Below are 18,038 nucleotides of genomic sequence, written 5' to 3'. Positions count from 1 at the left end.
AATAACTTGACTAGTTCTGAAATTAAACATTTGCCCTTGTTGAGGAACCACAGACCACTTGGTTCCAATTTCACTATGAAAACTCCTGATCTGTGTACTTTTAAGATGCAACATTTAACAGGTTGGTCCAGAGAAACTACAGAAGCCTGATGCAGTAGAGATCCAGTATCTTTGAGTAAGTCTTCCAGTGTTATTCCAATACCCCACTAGATTTGTAGCACTAGCTGTACTCAGCTTCCAGTACATCTTTGATCACTCTGTATCTTGATGAACTGAAGTCCTATCTCAACTCATGCTTGAGGCCACCCAACACTACTTTAAAAAGAAACCTGTAGAAATTCACTACTTCTACCTGCAAATCTCTAGCCTGTTCAACAGTTACTGGAGAAAACTTGGTGCAAACTGTGGTTTTTTTCAGGTACCCTTTTTGTAAAGAAACTATGCCAAAAATTGTTATTTGCAGAAAGCACCCTTCAGTTTAAGAGGAGAGGACTTGTGATAATGAATTAATTACATAAAATAAAATGTACAAGTGCCGTAAAACATTATATTAGTGCTGAAATATTTTCATCGTAGCAACGCAAGTTTCTGGGCACTATGGATGGCTATACAGTCCACCACCAACTTTGTATATCAACACATATGTGCATATTTCATGTATGCCTCTAACAGTCTCAATAAATAAATCCAAAATAATTCTCAAAGCTAGATATTGAAATTATTTCCACAAATAACTCTCAGCACATAAAAAAACCTCCGGATAACTATTACTCTTACTCCTTTTATTTAAATTATTTACTCCACATTTATACACCAAATCTACAAATCTGAGGTAAACAGAATGAGCTATCAATCAAGTACATTTCTACTATTAGTTTTATAAAATAAACTTGAGGTAATAAAGGCAGCTTAAGGTTATCTAAATTAAAAAAAAAAAAAAAGTCTAGTTTAGATTCCTTACAGTAGGACTGTATACCACTCTGCACTGAACACCTACACCACCTTGTGGAGAAAAACAGGAAAAAGTATTTTTAGAAGTTCAAACTAAAACCAAAACTGGTTTAAAAACACATAAAAAGCATTTATTTTTCAAAACTGAATTGCACTTAATGGAGTCTGGATATTACATAACATACAGATCATGGGCTACTGGGGAAAAAAAGCCAGGATTGGTGAATTAGCGATCTTCTGATAATACCAAGATTTCAACATTTAAAATATTTTAGAAATTATTGCTAAATAAACTTCAAGAGAAAATCTTCCAAGTTGTTCTTTATTAAAACAACTTCCAAATAAAACAGACAAAACAGATTTTGGATTAAGAGAGAATCTGATAATAAGTTTTAACAACAGACTGAGTAAAAAATAGTTTTGGTAACAAAATCAGATTTATCCTTACCAGAACATCATGCACTAAAGCTTGGTATGTCCAAGTATGATGTAGAGGTGTTGCTAAATCTATGTTTCTGTCAACAAGGACTAATAAGGGCCTTTGGAAGCTGAAAAGATGATACTGTGTTAGTACTTCTTTAAACATGGTTAAAGCACCGCAGTAACATCCTGAGTGGTAACAGCCACCTTATCTATTTCAAGATAAAAGCAAAACTGCCTCCTGCTGAGCTCATCCAGCCTTCCTGATAACCGAGGCTGATCACTATAAGTTCAATGAATCAAAGCCTAGTAATGATAAAAATATTATTCTATACCAAGTGAAATTACCAATATATAAATATTGAGCAGAAGTCAAAACACTGAATAGCAACTAACTTTTCAAGTATTAACTAATACATCTTTGTGTGGATACACATTTGAGTTCCAAAAAACTGTTCCAGAGAAGAGTATTTGACCTTAATCCCCATTTACATTCCTCAAATAGAAAATATCACTTCCAAGGGTTTCTGATTTAATTTTTCTCTTTGCTTTTATATAAAGTCCATACAAAAATAAACTATGAACTTCTGAAAGACTCTGGAGTTACTGTGGTAATTCCATTGGTACCCAATTTTGTGGTAAAAAATGCAGTCATGCCTAAAGGTCTTGGGCTATGGCTACATGGAAAATTTATAGTGAAGACAGGAAGATTGTGAGCTGACAGAACATTATAACAACCATTTCTCTAAAGCACATTATCCCTACAAAAATGCAGTTGAAGTGCATTTGAACAGAGAAAAAGCATTTAAATTCCATGCTCTGGATTTCCTTGCAGTAAGTATATTCACTTAAATATATAAGGTCAAGAGCCTTAGTCACCTGATTCTGAAAAACTAAACTAAAGATCTCAAATCATTCAACTGGTTAAAGTTCCCTATGTTTCCTTTACCTTGCACTTTAATTTTGAGGGCAATGATGTTACACTATCATGAAAACAAGCCATGCCTCAGAAGGAAAAGCAGTGCTTACAATTCAGTTCCCATGAAAATGAATAAACTGCTATTTCACAAATATTCTTTCATTTTGCCAACTGATATTTTTATGCCTTTTATCCAAGCTCCGATCTTAATTTGAGATAGACGTATGATGACTGTTTTATACCCAGTTAGCAGAATGTAAGTTTCCTTCAGCTATGGTCTTGCCAATACAGCTCCTCCTTTTCATGTACAGTACAAGCTCTCATAACATACCTTCCTATGGCAGCCTGTGGAGTATTCAGCTATCTGGAGGCAACAGTATACAGGGATGCTACTGAGAACACATCCTCAGATGCTCACAAGCATCCACAAAGGATTCAAATGGTCATGACTTAACAGACCTTAATTGTCCAGGTGGTTGTCCTCAAGCAGTATCCTCTGATCAAGATAGGGATCAGCTGGGAAACACTTGCTTTTGATATAACATTCACAAGCAAGAAAATGGGCTTTTCTTTCTTCTAAAGGACTAAAGGTTGCTCAGAGCTATGTTCAGACATCCAACTGCATTTAATAGTCCTGTAAACGGAAGTGTATTTGCAGAAATTTGTCTCTTGCTGGCTTTAGAGGCAGAAAAAGATTAACTGGCTCATAACATAATTTCTGACTTACTGTCCTAGGACCATGCACTTAATAGTTATGAAAGTTTTTAAATGGGTTATGCTGTGGAATTGGAAAACTCCCTTGAAAGTATGTAAATTCTTTTAATATAGAATTTGAACCAAATTTTTGTAAACACAGTTTTCAGTACAGTGGTAACTTACCCAGACAACTGAAATACTAAAAATAAAATTATTAACACAATACCTGAACTGTCCAGCTCCAAGTGTGTCACCTGTAAAGAGACTGTTTCTGGCATCTCTTAGATTCTCTCTGAGCTTCTTATCCAGTTTCTGAGGATGGGAAAAACAAAATCACTTTTAACAAACTAATGGTTTCCTAACCTCTTTACATGATCAACATGAAAAAAATTATTGTTTTTGTAGCTTATAGATGTCTTAAATGAAGGAAGACTAGGTTCAGTGCATATAGGAAATAAAGAAATCTTGCATCTATTTTGTCCCTCCAGCATTTATATCTATGTTCAGGACTATACTGAAGATGTTTCCTTTATGTCTACTAATCTCCTCCCAGATAATTAGCACCCATTCCCTACACATGCAAGTAGAAAATACCAGAAGGAAGCATCAAGAGGGAACTACAGTAGAAGCAACAAATTGGGCTGGCAGACACTGCTAAACAATTGTTTCATAAAAGTGAGATTATCCTCAATATGAGTGGATGCACACTGCATGCTTAGGCTTAATCAGTATCACCATTTCACTGACAAAGAAAATGCAAAGAAGATGGAAGATATGAACCACAGTGACTCTTAATGAGGAGAGTTCTGTAGAGATTATTAATTGTGATTTAGTTTGGTCACTTCATCCCTATTTTATGATCCATGTCAGTTTAATTTGCTATACTAAAAATGTGTTGTACTTACAAGGTTTCCCAGTAAGAAAAAAAAAAAAATCTTACTGATACACACAGAGGAACACAGGCCCAACAGCCACTTTTTAAACTGGGTAGATGCAACTTAATTATAATGCCTCTTAGAAAATCTTGATAAAATCTAGATTAGGAATAATTATTTATATTTAAGTTTCTCATTATCTGATTCCTTAACATTACAGTTTCTACAGAGGTTCTGTGGAACTGAAATCTGAAAGGAAAGTGGATGTATGTCTTTCCCAGTTTTATTTCCTTCATAAGGAAAAGGATACAATGACTAGATCTCTGTCTAGTACTGAGAAAAGTGAAAGTGATGTTTGGAAAGTTGTAAAGCAATGATAGGTATTTAGAAAAACAGTTCTTACCACTGCCACCATTTCAGCTGCAGTTCCTCTTGAGCATCTGATTATAGGTATAGCCCCTAATAAAAGATACATTGACTTCTATGTGCATTGTCATTTTCAGATTCTTTAGTATATTACTTTTTATAAACAACTTAACTAACATTCTGAGATTCAATATAAACTTACATTAAACTTTTCTCTTTCAATCTTTAGCTATGAAACAAAAAAGACTATATAGAAATATTAAATAAAGTTTTACCGAAGTGAATACTCCATACAACAATTTATGAGAAATAGAATATATACTAGAAAGAAAGCTCCTCCACTGTTGGAGGGGACAAACTATCTCATACAGATGCATTGGAAGTTATTTTCAAAAGGGCAGAAGTCCATTGAACACAATAATAAATATTATAACACCACAATATATCTGTTATAACTCAGTGCTATGTCCAGGACTGTGTATCTATGGTAATGCTATTTTCAACAGCATGTTTTCCATTGGCTTTCAGGTTCAAAATATTTACCTACTGTTTCTCACTTATCTATACAAATATGAAAATTCCAAACCCACAGATTTTAAGTGATTGAGGAAAAGACATTAATTTGTTCCACACTAACACTTGAAAGAACTGAATATGTCCAACGAAATCTCTCTTGAACAGACTGCCCTATAGCAATCCCCAGCTCCCCTTGTAGGAAAGCTATCTCAAATGGACCAATTTGAGTTACAACTTAAGTTAAATGTCATCACTATGAAAAATGTATCAGCTAAGCATCAAGGAAACTCACAATAAAATAAGTAAACTTAATATATCTTCCTATTCCTTTAGGAAGTTATTTCAGTTAGATCTTTGCAGGGTTTGTGTGAAGACTTTTTTTCTTCTAATTCTGTGGTGTTTAGGTGGTTGATTTTTTTTTTTTTTGAGAATAACCAATCCAAACTCAAAGCACTATTATCTTCATTGCAAACTAGGCTATTTTAAAAACAGTGAATGCAAACCTTTGCATTTCAGTATTCTCCTCCCACTGGTAATGAGACTAAGACTCAATTCCCATGAAGGCAAACCTTTATCGTACTTTGCAGTGATATAAATTGTTAATTTGAGCAAGATCATTATCCCACCCTGTGAATTATTGAGATTTTGGTCACAGATCTAATTCTGCTTCTAATTTTCTACATGAAATCACTAGACTTCTAGTTATCTCACTGATTATGGAAAATGCTAGAATTTGGAAACTTACCAAGTGTAACAAAAAAACAGAAGAGACTATCAACAATAGTGTCCATTATTGTTTCCATTTCAGTGTCTGTTATATCTGGTCGGTTAATGGCTAAAACAGTGTGGAAAAAAGAATAGGGTTAAATAAGTTTATGCCATTTTAATAGAGAGAGAGCAATCCTCTTCTTATCTGACGGCTGTTAGTAGTCAACAGCTTCTCTTGCAGAAGAGATTACATCCTGGAATGCTCCTCTCAGAACACCTGTTAGTTTCCACCCCCTTTTTTTCTGAGAAAAAAACTGGCAGAACTTATTATTGCTTACTGTATAAGGTCAAACACTATACAATAATTTCCAAATCGCTCTCACTGCACAGGTATCTTTTGGATTGTTAGTATTGCATAAACAAAAACCTACTAAGAAACATGTTATAAAAGAGAAATGGCCATCCACTTGGCTAACATTTTTCAGGAAGAAAATTCTCAAGAATTACCAGTATAAAATAATTAATTATAGTATGCAGTTGTCTATATTTAAAATTTCTAAATCCTACCTCTTGTATAGAGACTTCTTTTTTTCCTCATAAATTTACCATCAGTCTCTAAATTAGGGGTAATTCCCAAGTTACAAAGTATTTTACTTGACAGATAAGAGAGATTTCCTTCACACATTTAGGTCAGAACAGAAGACATGCAGCAACATTTCTCATAAGTAACTAACTGTGACAATAATATAATAGCCAACAGGAAATATCAAACCAAATCTTATCACAGATCTCAAGTCAAACACTACCTCAGGATTCATGCCATAAATCCTATCCTTGTTTACTTTAAAAATTTCTCACATAATTACCTCATTGTCTTATCCTCTTTCCTGAAAAATAAATTTCAAAGCTCTAAACATTAATAACCCTTCCATCCTAAACTTATGCATGGGCAGCCATAACCATTCTCTAAAGATTATTTTTTCCCCCAGCTTTTCTCCTGTAATAAATTTAGAGACACGGATTATATTTCAGCAACTACACTTAGTAAGCTAAAGTTTTGACTCGGCTGACAGCAGCATTAGAAGTTTCAAGTTTCTGAAATATCAGCACCAAGAAAGGCAGACCATTCCCAATATCTGTATTTTTCTATAATGACAAAGCTTTGAAGAAATTCACTGGGGCTATCATTCTGTAGTTATCTCCAACTAATCTTCTCCCAGCTTACAGGGGGGAAATAACCTCATTTTTACTCTCTTGCCTTCTCCGATTTTAAAATTTATTTCCCATCCTGTTAATATGTTTAAAGTACTAATTTCTGACATTCCAGTGATCTGCACACTGTCAGTGCCTTCTAATTTTTCTACCATGCACATTTTATGAACACATTCCTCTTCTTGTACCATAGCAACTAACACAGATACATAATATTCCTGCTCCTTAGATCAACGTTTGAGAAACTTCATTAAGAATCTTTTGGTAAAATGTTTTACTGTGTTTTCCATAAGTTTCTCTCTCTCCACTCTAACAAGCTTATGGGAAATGCAGCTATTACAGAAAAGGAAGCATAGATATCCTGCATTTTCCTGTTGTATTACAAAATTCAACCAAATAGTAAGGAATGGTAAAGAAGCACTCAACATGAAACAGGATGTCTCAAATATCAACTTTATGCCAATATTACTCATTTACTCTTTCTTATACATTGTCTTAGAAAATTAGAATCAGAGGGAGCCTGAGGGATTAACTAGTTGATCCTCCTTTCTGATGATGAGTTAAACCCATGTAATTTCTGTATCTAAATCAATTCAAAGAGCTTCCCAGTCATAAAAACACCAAAATATTTACAGGAAATCTAATATTTCACTATTTTTAAAGTTAGAAAGTGCTCCTAATATCTGATCAGAAACCTTCTTGTTGCATTTAAACTCATCACTTCTTGTCCATTATGTATGAGAGAATGTATTGCGTCCTTTGTCTAGGAAAGTCTTTCACATAATTGAAGGATTTTATATTGCTTATTTGTCCTTACATTGCCTCTCTGTAAAAGCAATCACACAGCCAAGGAATCAGGAAACTGAAAAGCAACTTGTTTTCTGATATTTGTTCTTAGTTCACCTATTCAGATATATTTGTGGTCAGACACAGCAGGGCTGCTGCAAGAATAGCAGCTATCTTTAAGTACCCTCAGGTTTACACTGACTTTTGTAGATTATGAAAATGGCAGTCTCCTGCCAGGGTTACTCTCCACAGGCAAAAAAAGCTCACTTCTTCTTCACCTCTGCACTCCTACTGCCTGTCTGTGTCAGATCTAGAACTCACACAAGGAGACAGATCAGCTACCAAGCTCTAATGGAAAATGCATCACTCCCCGTGGGAGATCAGATTTCTGTTCCATGAGCTTTTGGAAACAGACCACTTCTACACTGGTTTAAACATGCTGGCAAATTTCAGCAGCCCAAGACAGGAAAACAAGCCAGATAGAAACTGATGGGTGTAAAACATTTTCAGTTATTTTAATTCAAATTCCTTGTTAGCATAAGGAATATTATGACAGACAATTAAGTATCTTTATATACACAGGAACACATCACAAAACAATTACTATTAAAACTCTTCAACATCAGGTTTTAGTGAAAAAAATTAAATCTGCCTTTCAAACAAAAATCCCCTTCATTCTGCCAATGGAATCAATCCCCAGTGTGAGCTACAACTCAGTTATTATGGATCCAATTTTAAAGGAAGGTACTGACATCAGATATTGGAAAAGAAAGGAGAAAAATTTCACTGCTAAATATTAGACATGCAGAGACTTCTCATTTCTGTCTGGTCACTAGGGAGTGTTCTAGGCACCAAGAATTAGCTGTGTGACTTTGTGACTACACTAAAGCAATGAGGAGCTGCTGCAAAAATAGGACTATCTTGACTTCTGCTTCTTCCCTTTCATTGCATTTGTACATCACACAAGTGAGTTGGTATTTTCTAAAGAATTAGTCAATTAAATTTCAGACCCTGCAGGTCTGAAATTACTGGTTCTGATGTAAAAAAGAGGAAAAACGACAGCAGAAGCAGCCAGAAAACATACCCTGTAACATCCAGAATAAGGGGCAGGAATGGTAGTTCTCTATACATTTAGCACACTGAATGAGTCAGAGGTGTACATAAAATCAGCACACTGGAGGAAGGAAAATCACGTGGACAATTGTGACAACTAGTATGTATGCTGACTTGAGCTGTCATAGCACCAAGGTCACTGACCTAAGGCAGTCACTTGCTTTTCCTGCTAGGTTCCAAACCAAGTTGAACAGAAGTCTCAAGGAAAAAAAAAAGAGTTCCAGGAGGCTGACTTCACTTGCAACTCTGAAACTTTATGAAGAAGCTGACATGCTTGGCTCACATGTTTGCAGAAGCAATCAGTATTACTTATCGTCTAGAATGCCCTTTCCCACCCACAGTGACTATCTACATATGAAAACAATATGTAATCTGTCCATCATTATTTGTTCTATAAAAATTGTTATTATCCATAAATGTCTATACCACACTTGTTATTTAAAAATATGTATCTATTTTTCAGTACCACAATCACCATGTAATAAAAGATGCTGAAATTAATATCTAAGAACTGCTTCTTTCATGATTTTACATATCTAACAGATTATCCTGAATTGTGAGCAGATCAAAGCAAAATGAAGTAATTGCTGGTTATTAGCTACAACTTCAAAAGTAAATTTCAACTTCAGACATTCCTGTATAATTTTTATAAAAATTCTACTTACCACGGTATGAAACAAGTTCTTTGTTTTGGTTACACAATACAAACATATCATCTTCTAAAGTAATAAAATTAAGATATTGATCAAACACCTAGAAAGCAAGGAATAATGGTCAGAATAATTCAGAGTGAAGCATAAAAAACTTATATGTGATTTACTGCTACATTTTACAGAAGTATCTATTTAAAAAATAAATATATAATTTATTAATTAAAAAGCCTGTGAAAGAGTTGAGTGATTAATCCCAAATATTAGAGAACTGGAAAGTGCCAGGACTGTTCAATTTCAACTGTTTCTATGCACAAAGTTTTAGCAGCCAAGTATCACTGAAAAAACACATGGAGGACATTTCATTATTACAGGTTCCCTTTTTATGAACATGAAGGACTACAACATAATCAGCACTGAGTTCTCAGGTAGGATAGAGGAAAGAGGGCAATATCTGAACAATAAGACATTACAGCTCAGAATTCTAATTATTCTGTAACACACCTGTGTATTGAGGAAAAAAATTAGACTCCTCTATAGCATAAACTATTAATGAGACATCACAACTGAAAAACAGATTTAAGAAAGTTAGTTTACAGTGCTATACTAATTTCCTGCTGCTGAGGACCTAAGGCTTAAACAATACTAGTAGTGTTCATTTTATTTCACACCAGGTTCTTTCCCTCATGCCAGTAGTACTAACTGGAGTGAGAAAAAGTGAATGTATTTAAGTGTATTACTTAGCAATTTACAGGTTTTGGTACAGCCATTCAACAAAAATAAAAGTAAATCCCTAACACATGCCTTTAAATCATAAAGGTACAGGAGAGTACTCAGTAAAAGTGTGTACCTATGAAATATTATTTCTAATGAGAACTGCACTCCTACTGCTCTTTTTGTTTATTTTGGAGATAATACAGAAACATCTATACACTGAAAGCACTTATTCAGCTGATGTGATCAGGAATCCTCTGAAACCACTGTATTTCCCCTCTTATCATTTAGCCCAAAAGTCTTGCAACACTTTGACTTTTGAAAGCTGAAGTACAGTACTAAGCTGTGTTACTGGGATAACTGTAGGTTCTGTTTTTTTCCCCAGTATGCCTGAAAATAAGAATGCAGTGACACCTTTAATGGTGCTAGTATTAGGGACTGGGGGACTTTCTTACCTTAGCCACTTGAGTAACTGCATTAGCACCTATAGCAGCATTCGCAATATCTTCCAATTTACTTCTTGAAATGGCAGAAATGAAGTTTAAATAGTAAGACTCATAAAGCTGGTTTCGAAGATCCTAATAGAATGGAAAATTTTCCTGAATAAGTACTAATACATTCCTGACTAATTAAAAGAAGAAATCATACTTATACTATGTAATGTTACAGTTACTGACAATCAAACTAAACCTTCAGAAGTGCTTAGCTGTCTGTTCATACAACTCTACACATGGTGTTTTGATTACATATCCAGATATAAACAACTTACCACAAAACTGCAAAAAAACCAGGAAATGACACTTAAGCAGAAAGGCAACAATTGCTATTCCACACCTTACTGCTGACCAAAAATACTCCTTGCTCTTCTCCTTACTTTGGCAAAGCTGTCAACCTTCCATCCATCTCCTTACCAGAAATGTGAAAAATTGAGGTTAGCCTAGCCCAGTCTTCCCACTCAAAGCAGTATCAAATGGTGCAGGTGGCTCAGGATAGTGTTCAGTCAGGTTCTGAACCTCTCCCAAGGATGGAGACTCCACAAATTCTCCAGGCAATCTGTTCCAGTGTTTGGCCACCCTCATTAAAATAGCCTTTTCTAATGTTAAATGGAATATTTGTACCCACTGCCTCTTGTCTTTTCACTCCTCAAACTCTCTCTGAAACACACGAGACATGTTTACCCTTCTACTTGCTGGGAAATTGAAGTTTTGAATAATAATATTTTGGGTAATATTTTTAGCACAAATATGTGCTAGTAGTTACACTCACATTCTGGTGAGTGCAGGATTACTTCAGACACCTTGTTTTGTGAGCTCTTTTGAAACATTACAGATGCAAGTTACCTGGCACATTCTGTCAATATTTTCTTCTGTTGGCATTACAAAGTAAACAGCTGGAACATCTGGAATAGCATCCCGATCTGAATGCAAAAGACTGATAGGAAGAAAAAAGACATCACCAATGTGTTTTTTCTCTGACATGTATAAAATTTAAAAGTTAAATTATTTATTTTTACAGACAAATGAAATGTCCTACAATAGCCTTCTACATTTAGCTAGAGTTTTAGCAAGAAAAGAAATCACATTTGTGTATTTTTTGGCTGAATATATTAACAGATGTGTTGAAATTTTATTCAAAGATGAGAAAAGGCTTTACAAATGTTCAAGAACAGATTATCCATTCAGAGGAAACTAAAATACTGCATCCACAAAGTTCATATGTGAACAGTTGATGTGGTAAAAACCACTATATTTAATTCTATTAAACTTGCCTTTCCTTCTTGAAGACAAGCTGCTTACATGTTTTTCTCATGTTTCTGCTGATGTGTAAGGTTGGACTGTTTCCATTTCTAGCCTTCACTTAGCAAAAGTTAACAAACTTGGAAAAAAATGCATGTACGTTCAAAGTTTCTTCATGACTATTACCAAAGCTAAGGAATGACAATGGACTAGGTAAATGTACTCTGGGGAAAAAGACATGAGAAATCTCTTAAAATAATACCTGAAGATTTCAGATGTTTGACAGCAGACCAGTAAAATCTATGTGTAAAAAGATAAGCAAAGAACATACACAATCCTACGAAACAGTCTGTGCAAATATAATTTCAACATATATGATTGTAAAAGGATTTGTAGAGACAAATGCCAATGCAATACCTATTGAATAATTTTTATTTTTGAAGAAGGCCTATTTTGAGCAAGAAATCCTAGTGAATAGCGTTTGGAACGATCTCTCCACTCCCTGATTCTGTGTAATGGCATCTGATTTTAGGAACAAGTCAGTGTATAATTTTTATTCTAGCAGTTATTTATTCAATGATTTTTCATTGATTTTTAAATTATTTTGGGGAATATTAAATAATGTTCTTTTTAGAAAAGAATTCCCAATTTTTTAAAAAGTACTTACAGATGCAAAGTGATCCCCATATCCCTCAGCTCTTTCACTGAAAGCAAAGGTGAGATGATATCTTGGCCAAATCTGTCATAAATGAGAACCTGAAACAGATACACATCATCTTATAAAGTGCTGTAAAAAGTGGATACTGTAGAATAATGTGGATACAGGAATTCAGGTTTAGGGAACTACTACCCTAACTTCAAAAGTGCTTCAACATCTAAACATCTACCAATTTATAATAAACCATTAGTTTGTCATGGACTTCCATTTGTGCTTACAAATAAATAAATATAAAAGAAAAAACAAGGGGAAACTCGGTGATACTTTTCCATCTCCTGAAAAGTATATTGTTAAACAAAAGTTTACTGTTTGAAGTTTGTTATTGTATATGCAGAGTTTTCCTGACTGCATTTTGGAGAAAATGAGGAAAATCAGAAGAGAGACTAGGAATTAGTGGAAAAAGACAACAGATTAAGAGAGAGAATATACGCTTCATAGTAGCAAAAACTCCTCATGACCTACAAGTTACATTTTAAAAGTAACAAAGCTAGCCTGAGCTCAGATTCTTCAAGCTATCAATAGTTCTTCCATTTGAATGGGCTTTTTCCTGACTCGTATTTTTTCAGCAGTTCTGATACTCATTTCTGTGTATTTACAAAAAATAACACAAGAAAGATGAACTTGATTTAGTTAAAACAACCTGCAAATCTGAACTTTTCTGAACACCATTCCAAAAGTTCTTACCTTCCATACTGGTTCTCCTGTGCTGTTTTTAACTGGAGGAACATTGAAGTTCAGCATACGTTTCAAAGCCACTGGAAAATAAAGCCAAAGAATGCTTTACTCTCTTTACACTTCAACAACAGCGACTAAAGACTTTAGCAGGATTTTATTATACATTTAATTTGAAAGGAATACCATCACAAAATATAAATACAAGAAATCACGTTTTCATCATTTTTATGCAGCTTTGACTGACAAATGGCTCACATCTGCTATAATTTATGGACTCAAAGGACACAGCAAAAGGCAAAGAAGCAAGTTCTAAAATATTAACTCTCCTTAGCTATACAGGCTATATCGTAACATGGTTTGCCTTAAAAATAATTCCTGTATCTTCTTGAAGGTGCATTCGATCCAGTGGGAGCTAGTTTGCTTTATTTCCTGGTCTGCTTTCTGTACCCCACAAGAACAACACCATACACACCAAACAAAAAATACCTTTATGCCTGACCAAAATCAATACACAGTTTGAAAGATTTTGAGAACTCATATGAAGAAATTGCCGGTTTAAGGGATACAAAAATACCTGTTTTCCTTAGCAGGAAAACTCTCTGGAAGATGAATGAACTTTAATTTAACTTTCCATTCCACATACAAACCAAAGCAGATTGTTTTACCTACCTCTAATTTATAAATTTGTTATGTAATGAATCCTTATTTACCTGATTAAACAATGCAGTATGTCCTGCTCTCCCATCTTTGACTAGCAGAAAACGATGATTTGTGCTATAGTGCCAGTTCACTTAAATCTCATAACAAAATCATCACAGAGTTTTGCAGAGGAAAAACTTGGAAGAAATTAGAGTGATGGATACCACTTAGCTCATAAATGGAGAGCAGTAGAAACAATTAACTTCTGACTCTGGCTGAATGAACATAGTGCAGTTCCTGGGATCTACAGTATCACAAGATATCTCAGGCTGGAGAGGACCTTGGAAGACCTCCAGTCCAACTTCCTGCCTAAGGAGGCTCAGCTCTGAAGCTAGGCCAGGCTGCTCAGAGCTTTATCCAGTCAGCTCTCCATGGATGGAGATGCCACAGCCACATTGTGCGACCTGTGGCACTGACTGTCCTTGTGGAGAAAAAGCTTTTCCTTACATCCAGTTTGAACAGCTTGTTTATGTTATACAATTTATGCCAATTGTGCTTCACCCTACTGCCATTCACCACTACAAAGGGTCCTGGTTCCATCTTCTCACTGCTGCCCATATGTGTTTGGGGGCTGCTGTAGAGTCCACCCTGAAGCCACGTGCAGAAAACTCCAAGTGGAACAAGCCTTAGTGCTACAGCCTCACCAGGGCCTCTGACCACCTTGGTCACCCTGCTGACTCCCTTCAGCTGATGGTCCACTGGGATCCCTGCAGGTCTTTTTGACAAAGCTGCTCTCCAGTCTGGCAACCCGCCACATTACTGCCTGTATGTGCAAGGGGTTCTTCCTTTACAAGGGCAGGAATTTGTCATCATTAAATTTCATAAGATCTCCACTGGCCCATTCCTCTTGTCCATCTAGACACCTCCTAATAGCAGCTCTGCCCTCAAGTAGAAGAGATTCCCCTAGTTTGCTGTCACCTGCACACTTAATCAGAGTACACTCTGACAATGCCCTCCATGTGACTGATAGACATTTCAAACAGGAGAGGTCACAGAATACACTCATGCAGTCCTCTGGTTGTTACCAGCCTCTAGGTAATTATGTGTGATTAATTACAAACCCTTTGAGCTTGACCATCCAACCAGTTTTTTTAATGTAGCTAGTTGTTCATCTATCTAGTCCATGACATCCTAACTTGGATACAACACCATGGTGTCAAAAGCTTTGCTGAAGTCAAGGTAAATTAAATACTGTCCCATTGCCTACAAACCCAGTCATTTTATCACTGAAGGCTATTAGGTTGGTCAGGCATGATTTACCGTACATAACTTCATGCATGCATTTTCTCTTATGTGATAAGAGTTTTCCAATAGGATTCACTAAATGATTGACTCCAAAGTGACACTAAGGCCTGGAAGCATTTGTAGGTACTGCAAAGGCAGCACTCGCTACCTCAGCCCTAGCTGTCCCAGTCTATCTGTGTCACCATTATATGACCAGCTCAATTTAGCAAAGATCCAACCTTTTTTATTATTTACATTTTTGCTAACACTAATGTTGCAGCAGAAGCACTTATCTTTTCTCAAGATACATGCTGCACAGCTCAACCTCAGTGAACTCTGGCTGTCCTATTATCATCTATCCATGGCCAGGCAGTGTTTCTGATGCCCTGCTTCCTCCTGTGTACTGCCCTTTCAAAAGACATTACTAGAAGTGAAACACAAATGTGGGAAAATCCAAGCTAGCACTGAGTGCTGAGTCTTGATGGACTCCAGCCTTCCACTTGCTTCATACTTTTTCCTTTTCTTTTTTAAACACCCTGAAGCAGCTCTGAAAATTGATTACAGGCTGCTCCTGGATTCTCTGGCCCCTTGCTGCTGGTGACATCTTTAGCCATATGATCAATTTTATATAAAGCTGTATGGTTATGTGCTTTGGTACTATCAGAGCTGAAGCAGCTGCATTGCAGAGTTTATAATTTAAAGTAAAACTTGGCATAAACTCTCTGCTAAGAAAGAGTAATCAGACTAGTAACGTGCTGTGACAATCATGTCAACATTCAGCAAGTGTCCGAGTTCCTTTTTTGAATTCATTTTGTAATTTCATTTATATTAATGCTGAATGTTCTCTGGGGCAAGGATCAGGTTTTTACTGTGCTTGCACAATGATATGCTTCTGTTATGAAATCAATCCTGGTTATGAACCAGGATAAAGGTCGCAACAGATGGTGCACATACATGGTAAGACTGTAACTAAATGATAAGAAACCTTTTTCTAAGTACATTTTAGTTGTTGAATCTAGCTCCTTGGAAAAGACCTCTTTAACAGAAGACAACATGGATTCAGTTATAAAGGCTGACTGAAATAATCAAGTAACAATTGGTGACATGAACAGTGGGACTGAATGCACCTGCAGCAAGTCTGCCAATGACATCAAGCTGTGTACAGTCACAAAATCACAGAATCATTCAGGCTGGAAAAGACCTCCAGGATCAGTGAGTCCAAACTTTGATTGATCACCACTTTGTCAACCAGATCATAGCACCAAGTGCCATGTCCAGCTGAACATCTCCAGGGATGGTGACTCTACCACCTCCATGGGCAGTTCATTCCAATGTATAACCCTTTCCATTAAGAAAGTCCTCCTCAATAAGCTGGAGAGAAGGGAAGCCATCCAGAGGCACCCTGACAGGCTTGAGGTGGGCCTGTGTAAACCTCAGGAAGTTCAGCAAGTCTAAGTGCAAGCTCCTGCACCTAGGTCAGGGCACTCCCAAGCACAAATACAGGCTGGACAGAGAACGGATTTAGAGCAACCTTGAGGAGGACTTGGGGGTGTTGGTACATGAGAAGCTTGACATTACCTGGCAATGTGCACCTGCAGCCCAGAAAGCCAACTTGTATTCTGGGCTGCATCCAAAGCAGTGTGGCCAGCAGGATGAGAGGGGCCCCTCTGTTTTCCTCTGGTGAGATCTCGCCTGGAGTACTACGGCTACATCTGGGCCCAACATAAGAAGAACTTGAACCTGTTAGACTGAATTCCAGAGGAGGAACATCAAGATCATCAGAGGAGTGGAGTACCTCTCCTATGAGGAAAGGCTGAGAGAGTTTGGTTTGTTCAGCCTGGAGAAGAGAAGGCTCCAGGGAGACCTTATGGTGGCTTCCAGTACCTAAAGGGAGTTACAAGAGTCCTAGAGAGGGACTTTTCACAACAGCATGTAATGATAGGACAAGGGGGAATGGCCTTAAATGGAGACAGTAGGTTTAGATGAGATATAAAGTAGAAACTCTTCCCTATGAGGGTTGTGAGGCTCTGGAACTGGTTGTACAGAGAGGCTGTGGATGCCCTATACCTGGAAGTGTTCAAGGCCAGGCTGGAGAGGGCTTTAAGCAACCTGATATTGTGAAAGGTGTTGCTGTCCATAGCAGGCAGGGAGTTAGAATGAGATGATCTCCAAGGTACCTTTCAACCCAAACCACTCCATGAATACTGTGAAACAGAATACAAAAGAATAAAGCTGTACAGAATACAAGCTCAAAGAAAATAGGCTTTATTGGAAAGATAGCAAAGAGAAGATAACCAAAGGACTTCAGAAGAACATCAAATAGCACTATCAATGGTAGATGGCAGAAGAATGAGATTACAAAAAAGTACACTGGTACCAAAGATTAGCAAACTAGTAAAATATTTAAGGTCCATAGAGACTGTGACTGAGATTTTAGCCAGATGATTTGAAACATTTCATGCTAACTAAATGCATCCGGAATCCTCTATACCATCAAAGATACTGCAGCTGTCAAGCAGAAAGTGTTGTGATTACAGCTTAACTACTGATTACACCTTCAGCAAGAAAGGGAAGTAGAAGACTGCGGAGCTGACATTACCTGTGCTTTAGGAGTATGTCCAAGGCTTTACGAAGCAGCACCAAGGCAGAGAAAAATCAATTAAGGACTCTCAGCAATGTCTAAGAAGGGACTAAACTAACAAACCCTTTACTCACAGAAGTCCTCATGCATAGTTTAATTGTTATTAACGTATTCCCAATTTCTTGAGGGATAGTACACACTTGGGATGCCCCTGTATCGTCTTAACATGAACATGACAACAGCAGCTTTGTTTTTGCACCATTAAACGCCATTTCCCGCCGATGCTTCCCACGAGCAGAAAGAGCCCCAAACGGAGGGTGCGCTCCCACGGCCGCGGCAGAAGGCAGCACTCACAGCCCGGGCCGCGCCGACTCCCGCCCCGGCGGCGCCTTCCACACCTCGGCGGCACCTACGGCCACGTCCCCGGGGCCTGGGGCCCAAGCGGGGCCGGGGTGCCCCTGCGAGAGCTGCGGCCCGAG

General features: G+C 37.0%; 1 protein-coding gene across 1 annotated transcript in view; it reads right to left on the bottom strand.

The window, feature by feature from the left end:
* Positions 1-18,038, bottom strand: part of SCFD1 (sec1 family domain containing 1) — a 48,713-nt gene that overhangs the window by 30,402 nt on the left and 273 nt on the right. The window contains exons 2-10 of the mRNA XM_021539329.3: positions 13,065-13,135; positions 12,330-12,418; positions 11,267-11,357; positions 10,382-10,504; positions 9,228-9,315; positions 5,489-5,578; positions 4,265-4,320; positions 3,213-3,298; positions 1,400-1,499 (exon numbers count right to left, since the gene is read on the bottom strand). Coding sequence (XP_021395004.3) covers positions 1,400-1,499; positions 3,213-3,298; positions 4,265-4,320; positions 5,489-5,578; positions 9,228-9,315; positions 10,382-10,504; positions 11,267-11,357; positions 12,330-12,418; positions 13,065-13,135 — 794 coding nt within the window. The remainder of the gene's footprint in view (positions 1-1,399; positions 1,500-3,212; positions 3,299-4,264; positions 4,321-5,488; positions 5,579-9,227; positions 9,316-10,381; positions 10,505-11,266; positions 11,358-12,329; positions 12,419-13,064; positions 13,136-18,038) is intronic.

Source organism: Lonchura striata, chromosome 5, assembly GCF_050655825.1.
Source record: "Lonchura striata isolate lonStrDom1 chromosome 5, ASM5065582v1, whole genome shotgun sequence".
NCBI lineage: Eukaryota > Metazoa > Chordata > Aves > Passeriformes > Estrildidae > Lonchura > Lonchura striata.
This window is presented reverse-complemented; position numbering and strand designations above follow the sequence as displayed.